The sequence below is a fragment of the Grampus griseus genome, assembly GCF_964374135.1.
Source record: "Grampus griseus genome assembly, chromosome: 11".
Taxonomy (NCBI): domain Eukaryota; kingdom Metazoa; phylum Chordata; class Mammalia; order Artiodactyla; family Delphinidae; genus Grampus; species Grampus griseus.
In genome coordinates, this window is record NC_139005.1 from 8,072,465 (window position 1) to 8,091,292 (window position 18,828).

At 35.9% G+C, this 18,828-nt stretch overlaps 1 protein-coding gene across 1 annotated transcript; it reads left to right on the top strand.

Moving 5' to 3' along the window:
* Positions 1-6,099: 6,099 nt before the first annotated feature.
* On the top strand, positions 6,100-11,235 carry LOC309830154 (natural killer cells antigen CD94-like; the record flags this gene model as incomplete). Its single annotated transcript, XM_082666520.1, has 6 exons — positions 6,100-6,193; positions 7,530-7,622; positions 7,770-7,832; positions 9,276-9,427; positions 10,197-10,300; positions 11,115-11,235. Exons 1-6 carry the CDS (start codon positions 6,163-6,165, stop codon positions 11,233-11,235), a joined length of 564 nt encoding a protein of 187 aa, XP_082522646.1. The 5' UTR covers positions 6,100-6,162.
* Positions 11,236-18,828: the final 7,593 nt, after the last annotated feature.

Sequence of the window (18,828 nt, forward strand, 5' to 3'; positions counted from 1 at the left end):
GATCACCTTCTTCCCCACAGATACACCAGAAATACATCTACACGTGGAACAACTCCTACAGAACACCTACTGAACGCTGGCAGAAGACCTCAGACCTCCCAAAAGGCAAGAAACCCCCCACGTACCTGGGTAGGGCAAAAGAAAAAAGAATAAACAGAGACAAAAGGATAGGGACGGTACCTGGACCTCTGGGAGAGAGCTGTGAAGGAGGAAAAGTTTCCACACACTAGGAAGCCCCTTCGCGGGCGGAGACCTCGGGTGGTGGAGGCGGGGAGCTTCGGGGCCGCGGAGGAGAGCGCAGCAACAGGGGTGCGGAGGGCAAAGCGGGGAGATTCCCGCACAGAGGATCAGTGCCGACCAGCACTCACCAGGCCGAGAGGCTTGTCTGCTCACCCGCCGGGGCGGGCGGGGCTGGGAGCTGAGGCTCGGGCTTCGGTCGGAGCAGGGAGAGGACTGGGGTTGGCTGCGTGAACACAGCCTGCAGGGGGTTAGTGCGCCACGGCTGGCCGGGAGGGAGTGCGGGAAAGTCTGGAGCTGCCGAAGAGGCAAGAGACTTTTTCTTGCCTCTTTGTTTCCTGGTGCGCGAGGAGAGGGGATTAAGAGCGCTGCTTAAAGCAGCTCCAGAGACGGGCGCGAGTCGCGGCTAAAACCGCGGACCCCAGAGACGGGCATGAGACGCTAAGGCTGCTGCTGCCGCCACCAAAAAGCCTGTGTGCAAGCACAGGTTACTCTCCACACATCCCTTCCGGCTGGTGCAACGTCACGGTGACCTCTGCCGCCGCTGGCTCGCCCCGCCCTCCATGCACCCACCCCCCCCACCGCCCAAGTGAGCCAGAGCCCTCGAATCAGCGGCTCCTTTAACCCCGTCCTGTCTGAGCAAAGAACAGACGCCCTCAGGCGACCTACACGCAGAGGTGGGGCCAAATCCAAAACTGAGTCCCCGGGAGCTGTGAGAACAAAGAAGAGAAAGGGAAATCTCTCCCAGCAGCTGCAGAAGCAGCGGATTAAAGCTCCACGATCAACTTGATGTCTGTGGAATACATGAATACACAACGAATCATCCCAAATTGAGGAGGTGGACTTTGAGAGCAAGATTTATGCTGTATAGCTTTGCTTCCACCATTTGTCCTAGGGTTCTATCCGTCCGTTGTTTTTTTGGTTTTTTTTCTTTTTTTTCTTAATAATTATTTTTTATTTTAATAACTTTATTATATTTTATCTTACTTTATTTTATTTTACTTTATCTTCTTTCTTTTTTTCATTCCCTCCCTCCTTCCTTCCTCCCTCCCTCCCTTTCTTTCTTTCTTTCTACTTCTACTAATTCTTTCTTTCTACTTTTTTTCCCTTTTATTCTGAGCCGTGTGGATGAAAGGCTCTTGGTGCTGCAGCCAGGAGTCAGTGCTGTGCCTCTGAGGTAGGAGAGCCAACTTCAGGACACTGGTCCACAAGAGACCTCCCAGCTCCACATAATATCAAACAGCAAAAATCTCCCAGAGATCTCCATCTCAACACAAGCACCCAGCTTCACTCAACGACCAGCAAGCTACAGTGCTGGACATCCTATGCCAAACAACTAGCAAGACAGGAACACAACACCACCCATTAGCAGAGAGGCTGCCTAAAATCATAATAAGGCCACAGACACCCCAAAACACACCACCAGACGTGGACCTGCCCACCAGAAAGACAAGATCCAGCCTCATCCACCAGAACACAGGCACTAGTCCCCTCCACCAGAAAGCCTACACAACCCACTGAACCAACCTTAGACACTGGGGACAGACACCAAACACAACGGGAACTACGAGCCTGCAGCCTGCAAAAAGGAGACCCCAAACACAGTAAGATAAGCAAAATGAGAAGACAGAAAAACACACAGCAGAAGGAGCAAGATAAAAGCCCACCAGACCTAACAAATGAACAGGAAATAGGCAGTCTACCTGAAAAAGAATTCAGAATAATGACAGTAAAGATGAACCAAAATCTTGGAAATAGAATGGTCAAATTGCAAGAAATATTTAACAAGGACCTAGAAGAACTAAAGATGAACCAAACAATGATGAACAACACAATAAATGAAATTAAAAATACTCTAGATGGGATCAATAGCAGAACAACTGAGGCAGAAGAACGGATAAGTGAACTGGAAGATAAAATAGTGGAAATAACTACTGCAGAGCAGAATAAAGAAAAAAGAATGAAAAGAACTGAGGACAGTCTCAGAGACCTCCGGGACAACATTAAATGCACCAACATTCGAATTATAGGGGTTCCAGAAGAAGAAGAGAAAAAGAAAGGGGCTGTGTAAATATTTGAAGAGATTATAGTTGAAAACTTCCCTAATATGGGAAGGGAACTAGTTAATCAAGTCCAGGAAGCACAGAGAGTCCCACACAAGATAAATCCAAGGAGAAATATGCCAAGACACATATTAATCAAACTGTCAAAAATTAAATACAAAGAAAACGTATTAAAAGCAGCAAGGGAAAAACAACAAATAACACACAAGGGAATCCCCATAAGGTTAACAGCTAATCTTTCAGCAGAAACTCTGCAAGCCAGAAGGGAGTGGCAGGACATATTTAAAGTGATGAAGGAGAAAAACCTGCAACCAAGATTACTCTACCCAGCAAGGATCTCATTCAGATTTGATGGAGAAATTAAAATCTTTACAGACAAGCAAAAGCTGAGAGAGTTCAGCACCACCAAACCATCTTTACAACAACTGCTAAAGGAACTTCTCTAGGCAAGAAGCACAAGAGAAGGAAAAGACCTACAATACCGAACCCAAAACAATCAAGAAAATGGGAATAGGAACATACATATCGATAATTACCTTAAATGTAAATGGACTAAATGCTCCCACCAAAAGACACAGATTAGCTGAATGGATACAAAAACAAGACCCATATATTTGCTGTCTACAATAGACCCACTTCAGACCTAGAGACACATGCAGACTGAAAGTAAGGGGATGGAAAAAGATATTTCATGCAAATGGAAACCAAAAGAAAGCTGGAGTAGCAATTCTCATATCAGACAAAATAGACTTTAAAATAAAGACTATTAGAGGAGACAAAGAAGTACACTACATAATGATCAAGGGATCGATCCAAGAAGAAGATATAACAATTGTAAATATTTATGCACCCAACATAGGAGCACCTCAACACATAAGGCAAATACTAACAGCCATAAAAGGGGAAATCGACAGTAACACATTCATAGTAGGGGACTTTAACACCCCACTTTCACCAATGGACAGATCATCCAAAATGAAAATAAATAAGGAAACACAAGTTTTAAATGATACATTAAAAAAGATGGACTTAATTGATGTTTATAGGAAATTCCATCCAAAAACAACAGAATGCACATTTTTCTCAAGTGCTCATGGAACATTCTCCAGGATAGATCATATTTTGGGTCACAAGTCAAGCCTTGGTAAATTTAAGAAAATCGAAGTTGTTTCAAGTATCTTTTCCAACCACAACACTATGAGACTAGATATCAATTACAGGAAAAGATCTGTAAAAACTACAAACACATGGAGGCTAAACAATACACTACTTAATAACAAAGTGATCACTGAAGAAATCAAAGAGGAAATAAAAGAATACCTAGAAACAAATGACAATGGAGACACGATGACCCAAAATCTATGGGATGCAGCAAAAGCAGTTCTAAGAGGGAAGTTTATAGCAATACAATCCTACCTTAAGAAACAGGAAACATCTCGAATAAACAACCTAACCTTGCACCTAAAGCAATTAGAGGAAGAAGAACAAAAAAAAACCCAAAGTTAGCAGAAGGAAAGAAATCATAAACATCAGATCAGAAATAAATGAAAAAGAAATGAAGGAAACGATAGCAAAGATCAATAAAACTAAAAGCTGGTTCTTTGAGAAGATAAACAAAATTGATAAACCATTAGCCAGACTCATCAAGAAAAAAAGGAAAAAGACTCAAATCAATAGAATTACAAATGAAAAAGGAGAAGTAACAACTGACACTGCAGAAATACAAAAGATCATGAGAGGTTACTACAAGTAACTGTATGCCAATAAAATGGACAACTTCAAAGAAATGGACAAATTCTTAGAAATGCACAACCTGCCAAGACTGAATCAGGAAGAAATCTTGAGAATGAAAAACGGAGCTGGAGGAATCAGGCTCCCTGACTTCAGACTATACTACAAAGCTACAGTAATCAAGACAGTATGGTACTGGCACAAAAACAGAAAGACAGATCAATGGAACAGGATAGAAAGCCCAGAGATAAACCCGTGCACATATGGTCACCTTATCTTTGATAAAGGAGGCAGGAATGTACAGTGGAGAAAGGACAGCCTCTTCAATAAGTGGTGCTGGGAAAACTGGACAGGTACATGTCGAAGTATGAGATTAGATCACTCCCTAACACCATACACAAAAATAAGCTCAAAATGGATTAAAGACCTAAATGTAAGGCCAGAAACTATCAAACTGGTAGAGGAAAACATAGGCAGAACACTCTATGACATAAATCACAGCAACGTCCTTTTTGACCCACCTCCTAGAGAAATGGAAATAAAAACAAAAATAAACAAATGGGACCTAATGAAACTTCAAAGCTTTTGCACAGCAAAGGAAACCATAAACAAGACCAAAACACAACCCTCAGAATGGGAGAAAATATTTGCAAATGAAGCAACTGACAAAGGATTAATCTCCAAAATTTACAAGCAGCTCATGCAGCTCAATAACAAAAAAACAAACAATCCAATCCAAAAATGGGCACAAGACCTAAATAGACATTTCTCCAAAGAAGATATACAGACTGCCAACAAACACATGAAAGAATGCTCAACATCATTAATCAGTAGAGAAATGCAAATCAAAACTACAATGAGATATCATCTCACACCAGTCAGAATGGCCATCATCAAAAAATCTAGAAACAATAAATGCTGGAGAGGGTGTGGAGAAAAGGGAACCCTCTTGCACTGTTGGTGGGAATGTAAATTTATACAGCTACTGTGGAGAACAGTATGGAGGTTCCTTAAAGAACTACAAATAGAACTACCATATGACCCAGCAATCCCACTACTGGGCATATACCCTGAGAAAACCATAATTCAAAAAGAGTCATGTACCAAAATGTTCATTGCAGCTCTATTTACAATAGCCCAGAGATGGAAACAACCTAAGTGTCCGTCATCGGATGAATGGATAAAGAAGATGTGGCACATATATACAATGGAATATTACTCAGCTATAAAAAGATATGAAACTGAGCTATTTGTAATGAGGTGGATAGACCTAGAGTCTGTCATACAGAGTGAAGTAATTCAGAAAGAGAAAGACAAATACCGTATGCTAACACATATATATGGAATTTAAGAAAAAAAAATGTCATGAAGAACCTAGGGATAAGACAGGAATAAAGACACAGACCTACTAGAGAATGGACTGGAGGATATGGGGAGGGGGAAGGGTAAGCTGTGACAAAGCGAGAGAGAGGCATGGACATATATACACTAACAAACGTAAGGTAGATAGCTAGTGGGAAGCAGCCGCATAGCACAAGGATATCAGGTCAGTGCTTTGTGACCGCCTGGAGGGGTGGGATATGGAGGGTGGGAGGGAGGGAGACGCAAGAGGGAAGAGATATGGGAACATATGTATACGTATAACTGATTCACTTTGTTATAAAGCAGAAACTAACACACCATTGTAAAGCAATTATACTCCAATAAAGATGTTAAAAAAAAAAGATGTAAAAAAATAAAAAAATAAAAAAATAAAAAGTAAATAAATAAATATTTTAGAAAAAGGAAACTTATGTGTGGAATTTTATTATACCAAGTAAATTTACCATTAAACATGAAAAAAACTTCCTGTCACCTTCTTTTGTGATAGTCAAAGGGTGTGCATTGCACAAGTTCAGTGAGAATTTCCTGTATTGTGGTTCCAGAAACATTTTAGAAGATAGTGATTTTACTGCTTCTTGTTCATACTACACATCTGTGTCTCATCAGCAGATGATGCACGCACACTTGAATACACAAGTTTTCTTTTTAAAAAAATTTCTTCATACACAACTTTCAGGTTCCTTAGCCTACAGCTCAGCTCCGTGATCTAACCCAGTTCTTGAACAAGCAGCCATCGTGCCTTTCCTGCATGAACACTGGAACAACATTTCATATGGCAGGTATGTGCAGCCCAAGTCATAAAATGAAAAAATTAAAATAACCAGGAAAACTATCTTGTGGGTATGGCTAATTTGAGGCAACGCTGTAGGACAAAAGTATACATTTTTAGGCTCCCCATGTATCTGTACTTTCTACTTTAATTTCATTTTTCTGATTCTTCATTCTGTAACTTAGAAATGATTTTGTGAAGATTTTTCCAACAGGTTTAAAGAGTGGATTCTGACAGGGATAGCTCTAAATTCTGATTGGCATCTGAATTTACCAGGAAAAATATAAACAACATAATTCTAGCATGAAAATATATAGAGAATGTTAAATATTATCAACAAAATGTTTAAAAGTGTTTTTTTTTTAAATTTACCATTTGTGTTGTGACATCCCCCAAACCACCCAGATTAACAGTTTGACACATTGAACTGTTGTGAATGACGACACCCTTTGGGAGTACTCTAATGTTAATGCAGAATCTCCTGATGCTAAATTATTTTAGGGAAAATGCCTGTGAGCAAGTAATTTTTGGTATGAGAAGACGTAATACATGTAAAAAATGGTTCCTGTAAAAAAGTGGTTTTTTACGTATCATAATTCAATGTACTGTGAAATGAACTCAGGTTCCCAAGTTATTAGCGCTACATTGGTTGGGGAACCTCTCATCACACCATGTCTTCTCTTCACAGTACAGCCTCTACAAAGCTATGAGCAGCCTGACATTTCTCAGAGTAGCGAATACACTGAGATTAGCAGAAGGACACACTCCCAAGTAGTATTAATATTATTGTAACAATGATGGAATACATGTCATTTAAATGAAAGACTCTGGGTCTAGACAAACTTTCATTTGATTTCTGACTTGGGTACTTAATAGCTCTGATTCCTTGAGAAAATAACATTATTAATGGATCCTACATTTTCTCAGCTACCTAATGGGAATCAGATTCTCTATCTTGTGATTTTTTGTTGCTGTTACAAAACTAAGAGTTTGTTATATCAGCCCACAAGACCGAACTTGGTGCCTGTTGATCTCTTTTTACTACAGATCTCTAAACTTCTTTGTCAAATTTAAAAATAAGTGGTAAGTACAGTTTGATAAGATAGAGCTGATAAAGAGGAAAAGGTATGGCTAATCTCACTGAAGAATAAAGTACATCATATAAAATTTTTGGTATTGGGTGGAGTTCTAAATGGAATGTCTTCATTTTCCAACATTTCATTGACAAAATTATGGGGTTATTAAACCAAGGAACTTTTTGGATTCTCTCACTGGTTTCTGCTTTTAAGAACTTCAGCTCCTGTGTTTGTTCTTTAAATCTTTACCCTATCTCTCTTTCTTTATAGCTTTTCAGACCACTCGATGGAGGCTGATTTCTGGGGTCTTAGGAGTAATGTGCCTTTTGTTGGTGGCTGCTTTGGGAGTTTTGTTGAAAAATTGTAAGTTTTTCTAATCAAGACTATATAAAAAGATCAAAATTGTGATGAAACTGTCTTACAATAAAGGTTTCATTTTGCTAATGTGTAATATTTTGTTATTTCATAAATCTGTGTCTGATGAAGTAAATTTCTAATTACTTCTTACAGCATTTACTAAACAAAATGTTCAGCCGACATTCTCTCCAGGACCCTCCACAGATCTCCAGGAAGGTGGGTTCCATACTTTGGAAAACTTTAGTGCTGTTAGAGAATGAAATATTCTTGTTTTTCTCACACAGAAGCATGAAGGGATATTATGCTTAGTAATAGAAATTATAGGATAGTCTCATTTTATTGCTAACTTAGTTTATTAAATTACATTGAATGTGTGTCATTTATATATTAAGTAATAAGGAAAATATTAGCCGGAAGTGACCTATTTTTCCTATGTGACTGCTCATGTTTAAGTAACAAAAGCAAATTACAGTAAATATTGTAGCTGATCCTAAGTGCCTGCTTGTGTTTCATAACACATACTTTGATACCTCTTTACCTGTACCTCCGCTTCTTCCATAACTCAGAAAGAAGCACAGAGATTTCTGCAATTCTAAACTCTACTTAACCAGTGAACGTCAGCTCAAAGATATTTTTAAACATATCTTTTCCTAAATGATGTCTCATCATCTTCTGTGTTCATATAGCACTTCATTCATATCTTTTTTCCCTCAGCGTTTTTCCAACTTTATTGAGATATAATTGACATATGACATCGTGGAAGTTTAAAGTGTACAATGATTCACTTATTACAATATTATTGCCACCATAGCATTAACTAACACCTCCATCATGTCACACAACTATCATGTCTTTTTGTGGTGAGAATGTTTAAGAAGCTCTCTTGTAGCAACTCTCCCAAGTATATAATACAGTACTGTTAACTCTAGTTATAATGATGCACAGTAGATCCCTAAAACTTAATCATCTTCTAAATGGAAGCTCGTACCTTTTGACCAACAGCTCCCCATTTCCCCCACATCCCAGCCCCTGGTAGCCACCATTCAACTCTACAATCTCAGCACCACTCATTTGACAAAGATTTGAGTGCCTACCACATAATATGACTTTTATCACTGAGGATGGTAAATGTTGAAGACACTATCACTAGTAAACTGGACGGTCAGACTTCAAGCTAAGTGCTTTATTAACTTCATTTTGAAATAAAATATCCAGAATTATTTTCTGACTCAGGAAATATGCTAAAATGCTTTCCTCCTTTAAATATCTCTTTTATCTAGTTCACTTTTAATTACACAGCAGAGATCAACTTTGGGTCACTTCCTCAAAAGAGGTTCTTCTAACCGCCCCCCATCCTATACTCTGCTACACAGTATTTTAACATACTGAATTTCTTGTGTATACTTACACAAATTATCATTAAATATAATTCATAAATGACTGAAATTTGTATAATTCTGTCTCTATCTCTAGAATATAATCTTCATGAGGAAGAAGGGTCATGTCTGAGTCATTCAGATTAATATCCCCTGAACTGTGGTGTATGCAGTAAATTCTCAAAGAATAGTTGTAGAAAACATTAAATAACACATGAGTAAATAGCACTGAAAACAACGGAATCGCCAATGTCATCAAGTCATGTTTTGTTTTTTCTCTTAGGATCTGGCAGCTGTTCTTGCCGAGAAAAGTGGATTGGCTACCAATGCAGTTGTTACTTCCTTTCTAGTGAATCAAAAACATGGAAAGACAGTAGAAATTTTTGTGTTTCTCAGAATTCCAGTCTACTTCAGATACAAGACAGAAATGAACTGGCATGTATTTAATTCTGATTTTTCTACAATTTTTTTGACCTAGGAAAATATTATCTAAGTAAGCTGAATACTTTGATTCAAGTCTTTAATCAGATAGTAAATAGGCAGTTATATTTGAACTAATTTCCTACACTTTGAAACAGTCAAACAATATACACAAAATTTCTCAAAGATTTACATTATAGGAATGTGACAGATAAAGTACAAGAAACTTTTTAGAGAGAATTCAAAGAATAAATAATAGATCATTATTTTTATTCAAAGGACTTTGAATTTTTAGTTCATTAATTGAATTTATAATTTGTTTCGTAATTATATAGCTTTTGTTATCACTCTTGGAATGAATATGAAGAATATTATAAAACAATTACCCAACTCTTAAGAAAAAGTGAAAATTTTCTCTAGCTCCATGCAGAACCTGTGCTAAGATTTATCCCTCAAGATACTGTTGGTTTGGGATCAAATTTGATTGCTGATCCCCTGTGAAGGAAGTGTTCCATGAAAGCTCTAATTCCCTTTATGACGTTTTTCATTCTTTCAAGAAGTGAGATTTTGTGGTACGTTTTCCTCCATAAATGAATGGGCCTGATGAATGAGAACTATGAGGCATGTGACTTGACTATACCTCCTAAATTAAAAGTTAAAAATGATTTTAGTTTGTATAATTGAAAAACTGAATCTGAATAATAGACACTGACTTTCTTAAAAGTACCTGATCCCTAGAGTAGATTCAAAATAGATTAATATGTTGGTCTTTGTTTCCAAACAGCATTTTATGAACTCCATGTCCTATCATTACTGGATTGGACTCTCTTACAGTGAAGAACATCATGCCTGGTTGTGGGAGGATAATTCTACTGTCTCCCAAGATCTGTAAGTTTCTGGCACTCAAAACCTTTTTCTGTTCTTTTTGAGTTTATCCTTAGATCTGATCAGAGAACGTAACATCCAGGAACACTGTAGGTAAGATATCCTGTTTAGGACGTGAGAATACAGAAAAGAGAATTGATACAACAGAATAACAATTTTAGTCCCAACCACAACACCCAAGTGTATGCTCAAGTGACATGAAGTTAGTGTACTTGTGACTCTAAAAGAGCTTTTGATATATGCTTTTATTTCCTGCCTTGGTACCAGCACTTGGATATGTATGTACATATACAGATTCTCACATACACAAAAGCCATCCAGAGAAAAGAGTATATCCACTATTTTCCTTATTCTGGTGGAGCCCAATATTCTCAGCATCATCCCATATTTCAAACATTCTGGGCTTATTTTCTGTGTATTTGTAATCTTCAAATCTCATTTTCATTCATAAACATGGGATTTACAGTATCATACAATGACAGGTTTTATGCTCTGATTTTTTCCCTAGACTAGATTAGCAGATGCATCTTAGAAGTAAAGTATATAACATACCCAAACCATTAAAAACAACAGCAAAAACAAAAAAATCCCCAACTTCATTGCTATTGATTATTGATGCAATAGCTGAGTTTTTGTAACATTGTACTCTGAAATTGTGAAAACTGACTTGAATGAAAAAAAGATAATGTCTCAATGTGGTAATATCTCATTAAAATGCTTTTAAAATGTCTGTAGTTCTATCATTTAACAAAAACATCATCCTTGAACATTCTCATTTCCTTTTCCCAATATATTAAAACATTATTCTTCATTACAGATTTCCATCCTTTCACTCTCTAAATCCAAAGAACTGCAAAATATATAACCCAAGCGGAGGAGTTTCGGATACAGACTGTGGGAGTCAACATCGTTATGTCTGTAAGCAACAGCTTATTTAGATGTCTCTTGGGGCAGAAGGGGTGTGCAATGAAGATTCAGTGTACTTAGAATGGTAACATATATTACTAACTACCTACTTCTGGGATCTGTAAAATGTTTCAAATTGTGTCTTATCAATCATAATTTTCATGTATTTGAAAATGTGTTTAAATTTTTTATCAAGATATAATTGACATATAACATTACATTAGCTTCAAGTATACAACATAACAATAACTAGACACTAGGTCTAATTAACATCCATCATCATATATAGTTATAATTTTTAAATTTTGCCATGTGTCTTAAAATGGATGAAATGTGTGCCTACACCTAAAATTATAGTCCAGACAAGTAATTTCATGAATATTAATGTATATGGTAAAGAGTGAATTTAATAGTTTATGCATATATTCTTGGAAACTCTCTGCAGAAATTTAAATAAAACTTAATTCATGCCAAATAATATATATCACATCGTATCAGTCCTTTGTGTGGCGTACTGAGTTGAGAAGTCCCATCCTCATCTCTCTTTTTCCGGAAGTAAAAATAATTTTAGTGTTCCTTTTCAGTTCTTTCTGGATTTCTATACATCTATATGTTCTAATTTAGAGCTGGAAGTGCCATATAATAGTTTCTTCATATGTGTCACCTGGCCTCAGAGGGGAACACATTTGTGTGTCTTCTCTTGATGCTACAGAGTTCTGCAGAACAGTTGGAAGTCTCTGGCCAAATATATGGTCTCACGTGATTGCTTTCATATTTTGCAAGAGGCAAGGGCATCTAAGCCCTGATCATATAAATTTATAATACTTATTTCTTTACTCCACCTATCTTTCTTGCCTATGCTTATCCATCAGTAAAAAAAAAGCCATTCTTACATGTACATTGAAGATTTTAATCTCTAGCCAGTCCCCAAAGCCTTTTCCTAAAAGTATGTACCAAAAACTAAATACTGTAAGATGTTACAGAAAAACCCAAATGAACTTCTGGGCCAACCCAATAATTACCCTTTTTTTGGGGGGGGGAGTGGAGGAGGGGCTAGCTCATTTTATTGAAGGATTTCTAAATAGGTAAAAGAAAGGGTGGGAACACAATGAGTTCTGATGCCCGTCTGACCTGGAAGAGATTTTCCCAACCTCACAGATATCAAAAGCCAATTCCCTTTTTGTAATTGTTGCACCTACATCTTAAAAATTGTGTATTGACATCTATATTTGCTCTCTAGTTTTATATTTTAATTAAATAATAATAATTAAGAACCCAAAGTTGATTTTTAAAATACAAAGAGTCAGGAAGAGGAAAGAGCCTCTTATGTTTTATTTCTCTAAATATAAATATAATAGTACTACAGCTTGAACTCTTCACATTCTTGTATGCAGGTTGACTTAGGAAAAATGCACTTAAGTTATACTATGCAAAATTCAGGATAGACTATAACATCTTTCAAATGTTTAACTTGGACTAAGTGAACATGCATTGCACTTTCTAGATATTTGAAATGTTTTGCCTTTGCTGTCCATGTGATTTTCATAATAATATAGTTTAATTGAATTTAAAAAGAACATTATAGGCAAGCTTATAATGAAAATAAATACTTTTCTGTTCCAACTGTCCCATCAATCTGTCCTCTTCCCACAAAAATTTCCTCTGAGTTTTTTGTGTGTTTCTTTGTTTTTTCCTACCTGGAGTAGTTTTCTCTGTAATGAACCAAGGATAGTCTATTTTCATAATTTTTGTCCAGGATGAATCTCAACTGTATTTATTTAGCCACATTAAAGTATAGGTTCAAATTGTTACTTTCATATCATTACACTATGAAGTGTCCAGAGTTCAATCAGCCTTTTTTTTTTTTTTCCTGAGAACTCATGAACATTTATTACAATGCTGCAAGAACAATGAGGGAACGGAAGGTGTTAAATATGACAGATGATGTCTAATTTCAGAGAGTAATCTATGTCAAAATTGTCTCCATCGAGGGAAGAAAATTCCTGTTGCCACCCAATTATAGCTCAGATGTTTTTTTAAGCTCCCATATCTTTTCAGGGCATTGTGATGGAAAGTGCTGATTTGAATGAAGAGTACTGGTCACCCATGGCAGTGGCCTGCTCACATCTGGCCCCATCATACTAATCACAGTCAATCCAGGAGCATCTGACCCATTTCATTTTTATTATTTTTTCTGCCACTCTTACCTGCATTCTATTTTCCTTCATCCTGAAAATATCTTTGTAGTCCTTGGGATGGGAACAACATTTTTTTTCTTTTTTTTTTTTTTGCGGTACGCGGGCCTCTCACTGTTGTGGCCTCTCCCGTTGCAGAGCACAGGCTCCGGACGCGCAGGCTCAGCGGCCATGGCTCACGGGCCCAGCTGCTCCGCGGCATGTGGGATATTCCCGGAGCAGGGCACGAACCCGTGTCCCCTGCATCGGCAGGCGGACTCTCAACCACTGTGCCACCAGGAAAGCCCTAAAATAAGTTAATTCTTAATGTGTAATGAAATATAACATAAAAATAAAGACACTATCATGAAAAAGACAGGGATCTAGGGCATTAGACATGTGTTTAATTCACAGAGCCATGTTTACTAAGTTAATAATTTCACAAATTGCAAGAAGAAGAAAAGAAACAAAGAAAGAAACGGAGAAAGACAGAAAAAAAGGGGGAGAGGGAAGGAGGGAGGAAGACAAAGAATATTAACAAAACCTGGTGTGGGTATTTTAAAAAGTAAAAGAAAATGAAATGCATCTTGTATCAATAATGTAAATCATGTAGTAAAGTTCTTTATAGTGAAGGACTTACACAGAATAAAATAGTAGGTTCTAAAATTTTAGGAAAAAGACAAGTAAAGAATCTCGCCTCTGAATAACACGAGTGAAAAATAATTTTTTTTCTTTTTGAAATAATCACTACTGAACATGTAAGAGCCTTTTATAAATGAAATGTGAATATGAATTACCTTTTACACCTAAAATTAAACTAAAACTTTTTTTAGTTTATACATACAATATGTAATGTAATTTAAACTTCATTATTAAGTATGTGGAAAATGTGGGTATTATTTTATTTCTTATTTATGTATTATTTAGGTAAATATTTATTATTATTTTATGGGTGAAGAAATTAAATCTTAGAGGCGGCCAAAATCATACTGCTTATTCAGTATAAACCTATCAGCTATGAGTAATTTATAATATTTTTAGTTAAAAAAGCACTTTTAAATTTATGTCACTTGAGTTGAATATCATAGAAATCCACTAAGGTAAATATGGCATGTCTTATACCTCTATTTAATAGAAAAGGAAACGTAAGTCCATAGAGGCTGTTATTGTCCCAGATCTCAAAGCTAGAGACTGGTAAAATTTTGATTAAAACCCAGTTCTAACTCCAAATACTAAGGCTGTTATCTCAAATTGTGAGATACATTCCTTTAGGTAGTTATTGAAATGAAGGAGGAAAAAACCTTTCAAGTTTTTGAAGCCAGGATTTAAAATATAACATGACCATAATATAAAATGAACATAAGTGAATCATAGTAAATTACTTTTCTATGACTTATATGCTTGTATCAAATTCTGGGTATCTTAAAATTGTACAGAAAGACCAAACTACATTTATGTGGAAAGTACGTACCCACGCTGTGATGGGCCCACGGATCTCGGACCAACCCCATCATAGAATTATGACTGCCCATCTATCCCACAGATGAATCCAAATGCTTCATTTTTTACAAAGGATTACTGAATAAAATAAAAATGTGAATTTTTTTCCTGTTTCCTCTCCTTGGGGTGAGTTGATATATTTGGATTAGAAAAGTGAGAATACAGAAAAATTTCACCCATGCAGACATGAAAAAGGAAAGAATGGAAATGAGAATTCATATAGAGCCAGGTAAAATTACTTTTAAATTTTCTCTTGCTATAAAATAAAAAACAAAATGTTAAAAAATGTAATAGCTGCTTTTAGTTCACCTACACTAAGATACTTAAAGATGTTTTTCATCACTGATAGTGAATGATAACACACACAGTTTTTTTTTTTTTTTTTTTTTTTTGCGGTACACGGGCCTCTCACTGTTGCGGCCTCTCCCCGTTGCGGAGCACAGGCTCAACGGCCATGGCTCACGGGCCCAGCCACTCCGCGGCATGTGGGATCCTCCTGGACCGGGGCACGAACCCGTGTCCTCTGCATCGGCAGGCAGACTCTCAACCACTGCGCCACCAGGGAAGCCCCACACACAGTTTTTTATTTATAGTCGTCTTATTTTATTTGGTGGTAACTTTATTGGTGGTAATTGCTTTCTTTGCAAGGTAAGTCTGGGTAGGATATATGAATTTTTGTTGAATGAGTTTTTCTAGTATACTTTAATTAAAGTTCTGTCCACATCGTTGTCATCATTTACAAGTTATCGTTGTCATCATTAACAAAACTAATCTCACATTTGTTAATATAGTAACATCTTAACATTGCCTAGCAGAGCTCTCAGGAAAAAATAAAAGGTGTTTAATAAATGCGCATAGTGCTTAGATTTTTAAAAATATAAACTGTTCTACATTTGATCATGATAGTTGGAAACAATGAAAATAATTTGTTTCATTTTGAAAGTAAGGTTGTGTGTCACATCTCATAGTAATATCATAACTTCTGATTCTTCAATAAGTATATCCTACTTACCTATCATTAAATAAAGTGGAGCAGAATATACCTCAGAAGTAACAAGTATTCATTGCCTTCAGTAAGTCAATTCAAACACTTAAGAAACAATTAGAATTACCTTATAGCGCATATATTTTTAGAAATTTTCTTGAGGTTAAAACCTCAAGAGTTTCTTATTTATTAAACAATAGTTGTTAGAAACACACACACAAACACACACAGACACACACCTGATTAGAGAAGGAAGGTCCTGATTCTTGTGGGTAAGAGCCTCCTGAAAAAATTAGACATGTCCTGAGTTCCTGATTTAGATTTGATACTAGCAATATCCAGTCAATTCTGATCCCTGAAAAGGATATGACAAGTGTTATTCTAATCTCATCTTTCTGTTGAAAAAGCATAGCACAAACCACAGTGCTTCCACCTCTCACGACACAGAAAATTTCCCTTTTTGGTGGAATAAATGTTAGGTCCTAACATCACTTTAGGACTTAAAAATGGTGAATTCAGTGATAAGAAGTCACCAGAGTTTTAAGAAACAAATGGTGGGATCACATAATCTCTTTCTGAATTTTTTTCAGAAGTGAAAAATTTGTAATAAAATATGGTTATAAGTACTTTGTGGAAAAAATAGAGAAAAAATTAAACTTCTTAATCATTTTGTGCATAGGCTTTTATAAGTTTGAGTGGAATTAAGTATGCTGTATCATATAAGCTGAAACAACAGAGAGACAGCTTTCATATATATACTACATAGGTACATACCTACATGTATATGCATACATATGTCTATATGCATATGTGTGTATTTATATGACCTTTTAATAATGAAAATATAAGTGTATACAAGATAAAAATTCCATGATGAATCATCATATGCCTAATTTAAATAATTATCAACTTGTGACCAATATTATTTCAGTTATGATGTATGTGAGTCTCTCAGATCTACCTCTGCTCCTAAATAGGGCTCTTTTCTCCTTCTTCCTTGTGTACACCACTCATTATATTACTCTCTCTTTATTGCTCAGAACAATAGCTCCAAATCCCTTACCAGAATAGTAACATAATCAACTAATGTCTTAATGCTCTCATTTTTAGCTATTTATAATTTTTGTTATATTAAGAAATGATGACAGCCAAAAGGAGTTTAAATAGACTGAATGACTAAAAGTAGCATGGTATCCTGGATGGCATAATGGAAGAGAAAATGGATATTAGGTAAAAACTAAAGAAATACAAGTAAAGTATGTTCATTAATAATAATATATCAGTTCATTCATTGTGAAAAATGCACCATGCTAATGTAAGCTGTTAATAATAAGAGAAACTGGACACTGGGTGTATGGGAACACTCTGTACTACTTTTGCACTTTTTCTGTAAATTTAAGACTATTCTAAGATAAAAAGTTTATTTAAAAATAAGTATTGGTGCTTCTTTATAATGTTATATTCTACAGAATAGTAACAATCATTATCTTTATTATTATTATAAATTAGATGGGGCAATTTGAAAAAGAAAACCAAAAAACGACTCTAAAGGGAAACAGCTTAAGAAGGAGTCATTCATATGAACTTTCACTGAACATGCGCTTCTGAAAACAGAACTTCAACCAGTAAATCCACAACCTATTCAGTCAATAAGAGAATTATCAAGCAATAATTTTTAGTCAATAGAACAATTACATAGACACTGTAACTATTTACTATGTACAATATGTGTGAGATAATTTAACATAGGTAAAAGTCAATTCTGCAAAGTTTGATAAAGCTATAATAATTTTTATGAAATCAATACATTATTTAAAATCTTCCTATAGGGATAACACAAAAGCCAAATTTTTTTTTTTTTTTTTTTTTTTTTTTTGCGGTACGCGGGCCCGTCACTGCCGTGGCCTCACCCGTTGCGGAGCACAGGCTCTGGCCGCGCACGCTCACGGACCCAGCCGCTCCGCGGCACGTGCGATCCTCCCGGACCGGGGCACGAACCCGCATCCCCTTCATCGGCAGGCGGACTCTCAACCACCGCACCACCAGGGAAACCCAAGCCAAATATTTTTACAGGAGAGAAATAATAAACTTTCAAGGAAGAAATAATTAAAACATAAAAACTTTCCTAAACTATAGGGGAGAAAGGAATTGTTGCTATTTTTTTTCACTACGACTAGAGTTGTGTTGATGTCCAAATTAGATGAGAATGTGTTAACAGGAAAAGGAAAAGTCAATCTTACTGTGAAAATTGTCACAAAATCCTAAAACAGTACCAAACCAAATCAAACAGTACATAAAACTGTCTAGTCTATAGATGACCAAATTGAGTTTATTTCAGCCTTGTAATAATAATTTTATTTTGGAAGAAAAATTGTTAAATGAAATTTGCTCCAAACAGTAGATTAAAGAAATAAAAGATGAATATACCCAGATGGAATGCATATTTATTATAATTCAACAGCTTTTCATGATAAAAACAATCTTTAGCATGTATATCAGAATCTGTATAAACATCATGCTTAACCTTGAGGTATTAGTAGCTTTTTAGAAAATCATTAAGACAAAATGATAATAATACCACTTCTTTTCAATATCATTGAGGAGATTCTCCAGCACATTTAAGACCACCATAGGAAATTAAAAAGAAAAGGACTTAAAAAATTTTTTTTCTGATGATATATTTATCCACACAGAACATAAAAATATAATTTAATGACCAGTTAATAGAAATAATATTAGTATAACTGAATGTAACATTAATTTGCAAATACTATTAAAGTTCAATAATAAACAGAAATAATTAATTAACTTAACAACCACAACAGAAACACTGTAAGGTACTTATGAGTAAATCTAACAGGAATAGACAAGATCTATATTGAACTTATTGTATAATTTTATAGAAATATTTTCAAAAACAACTAAATTTTGATAGGACCACTGAATCTAATAACGATGTCAATTAA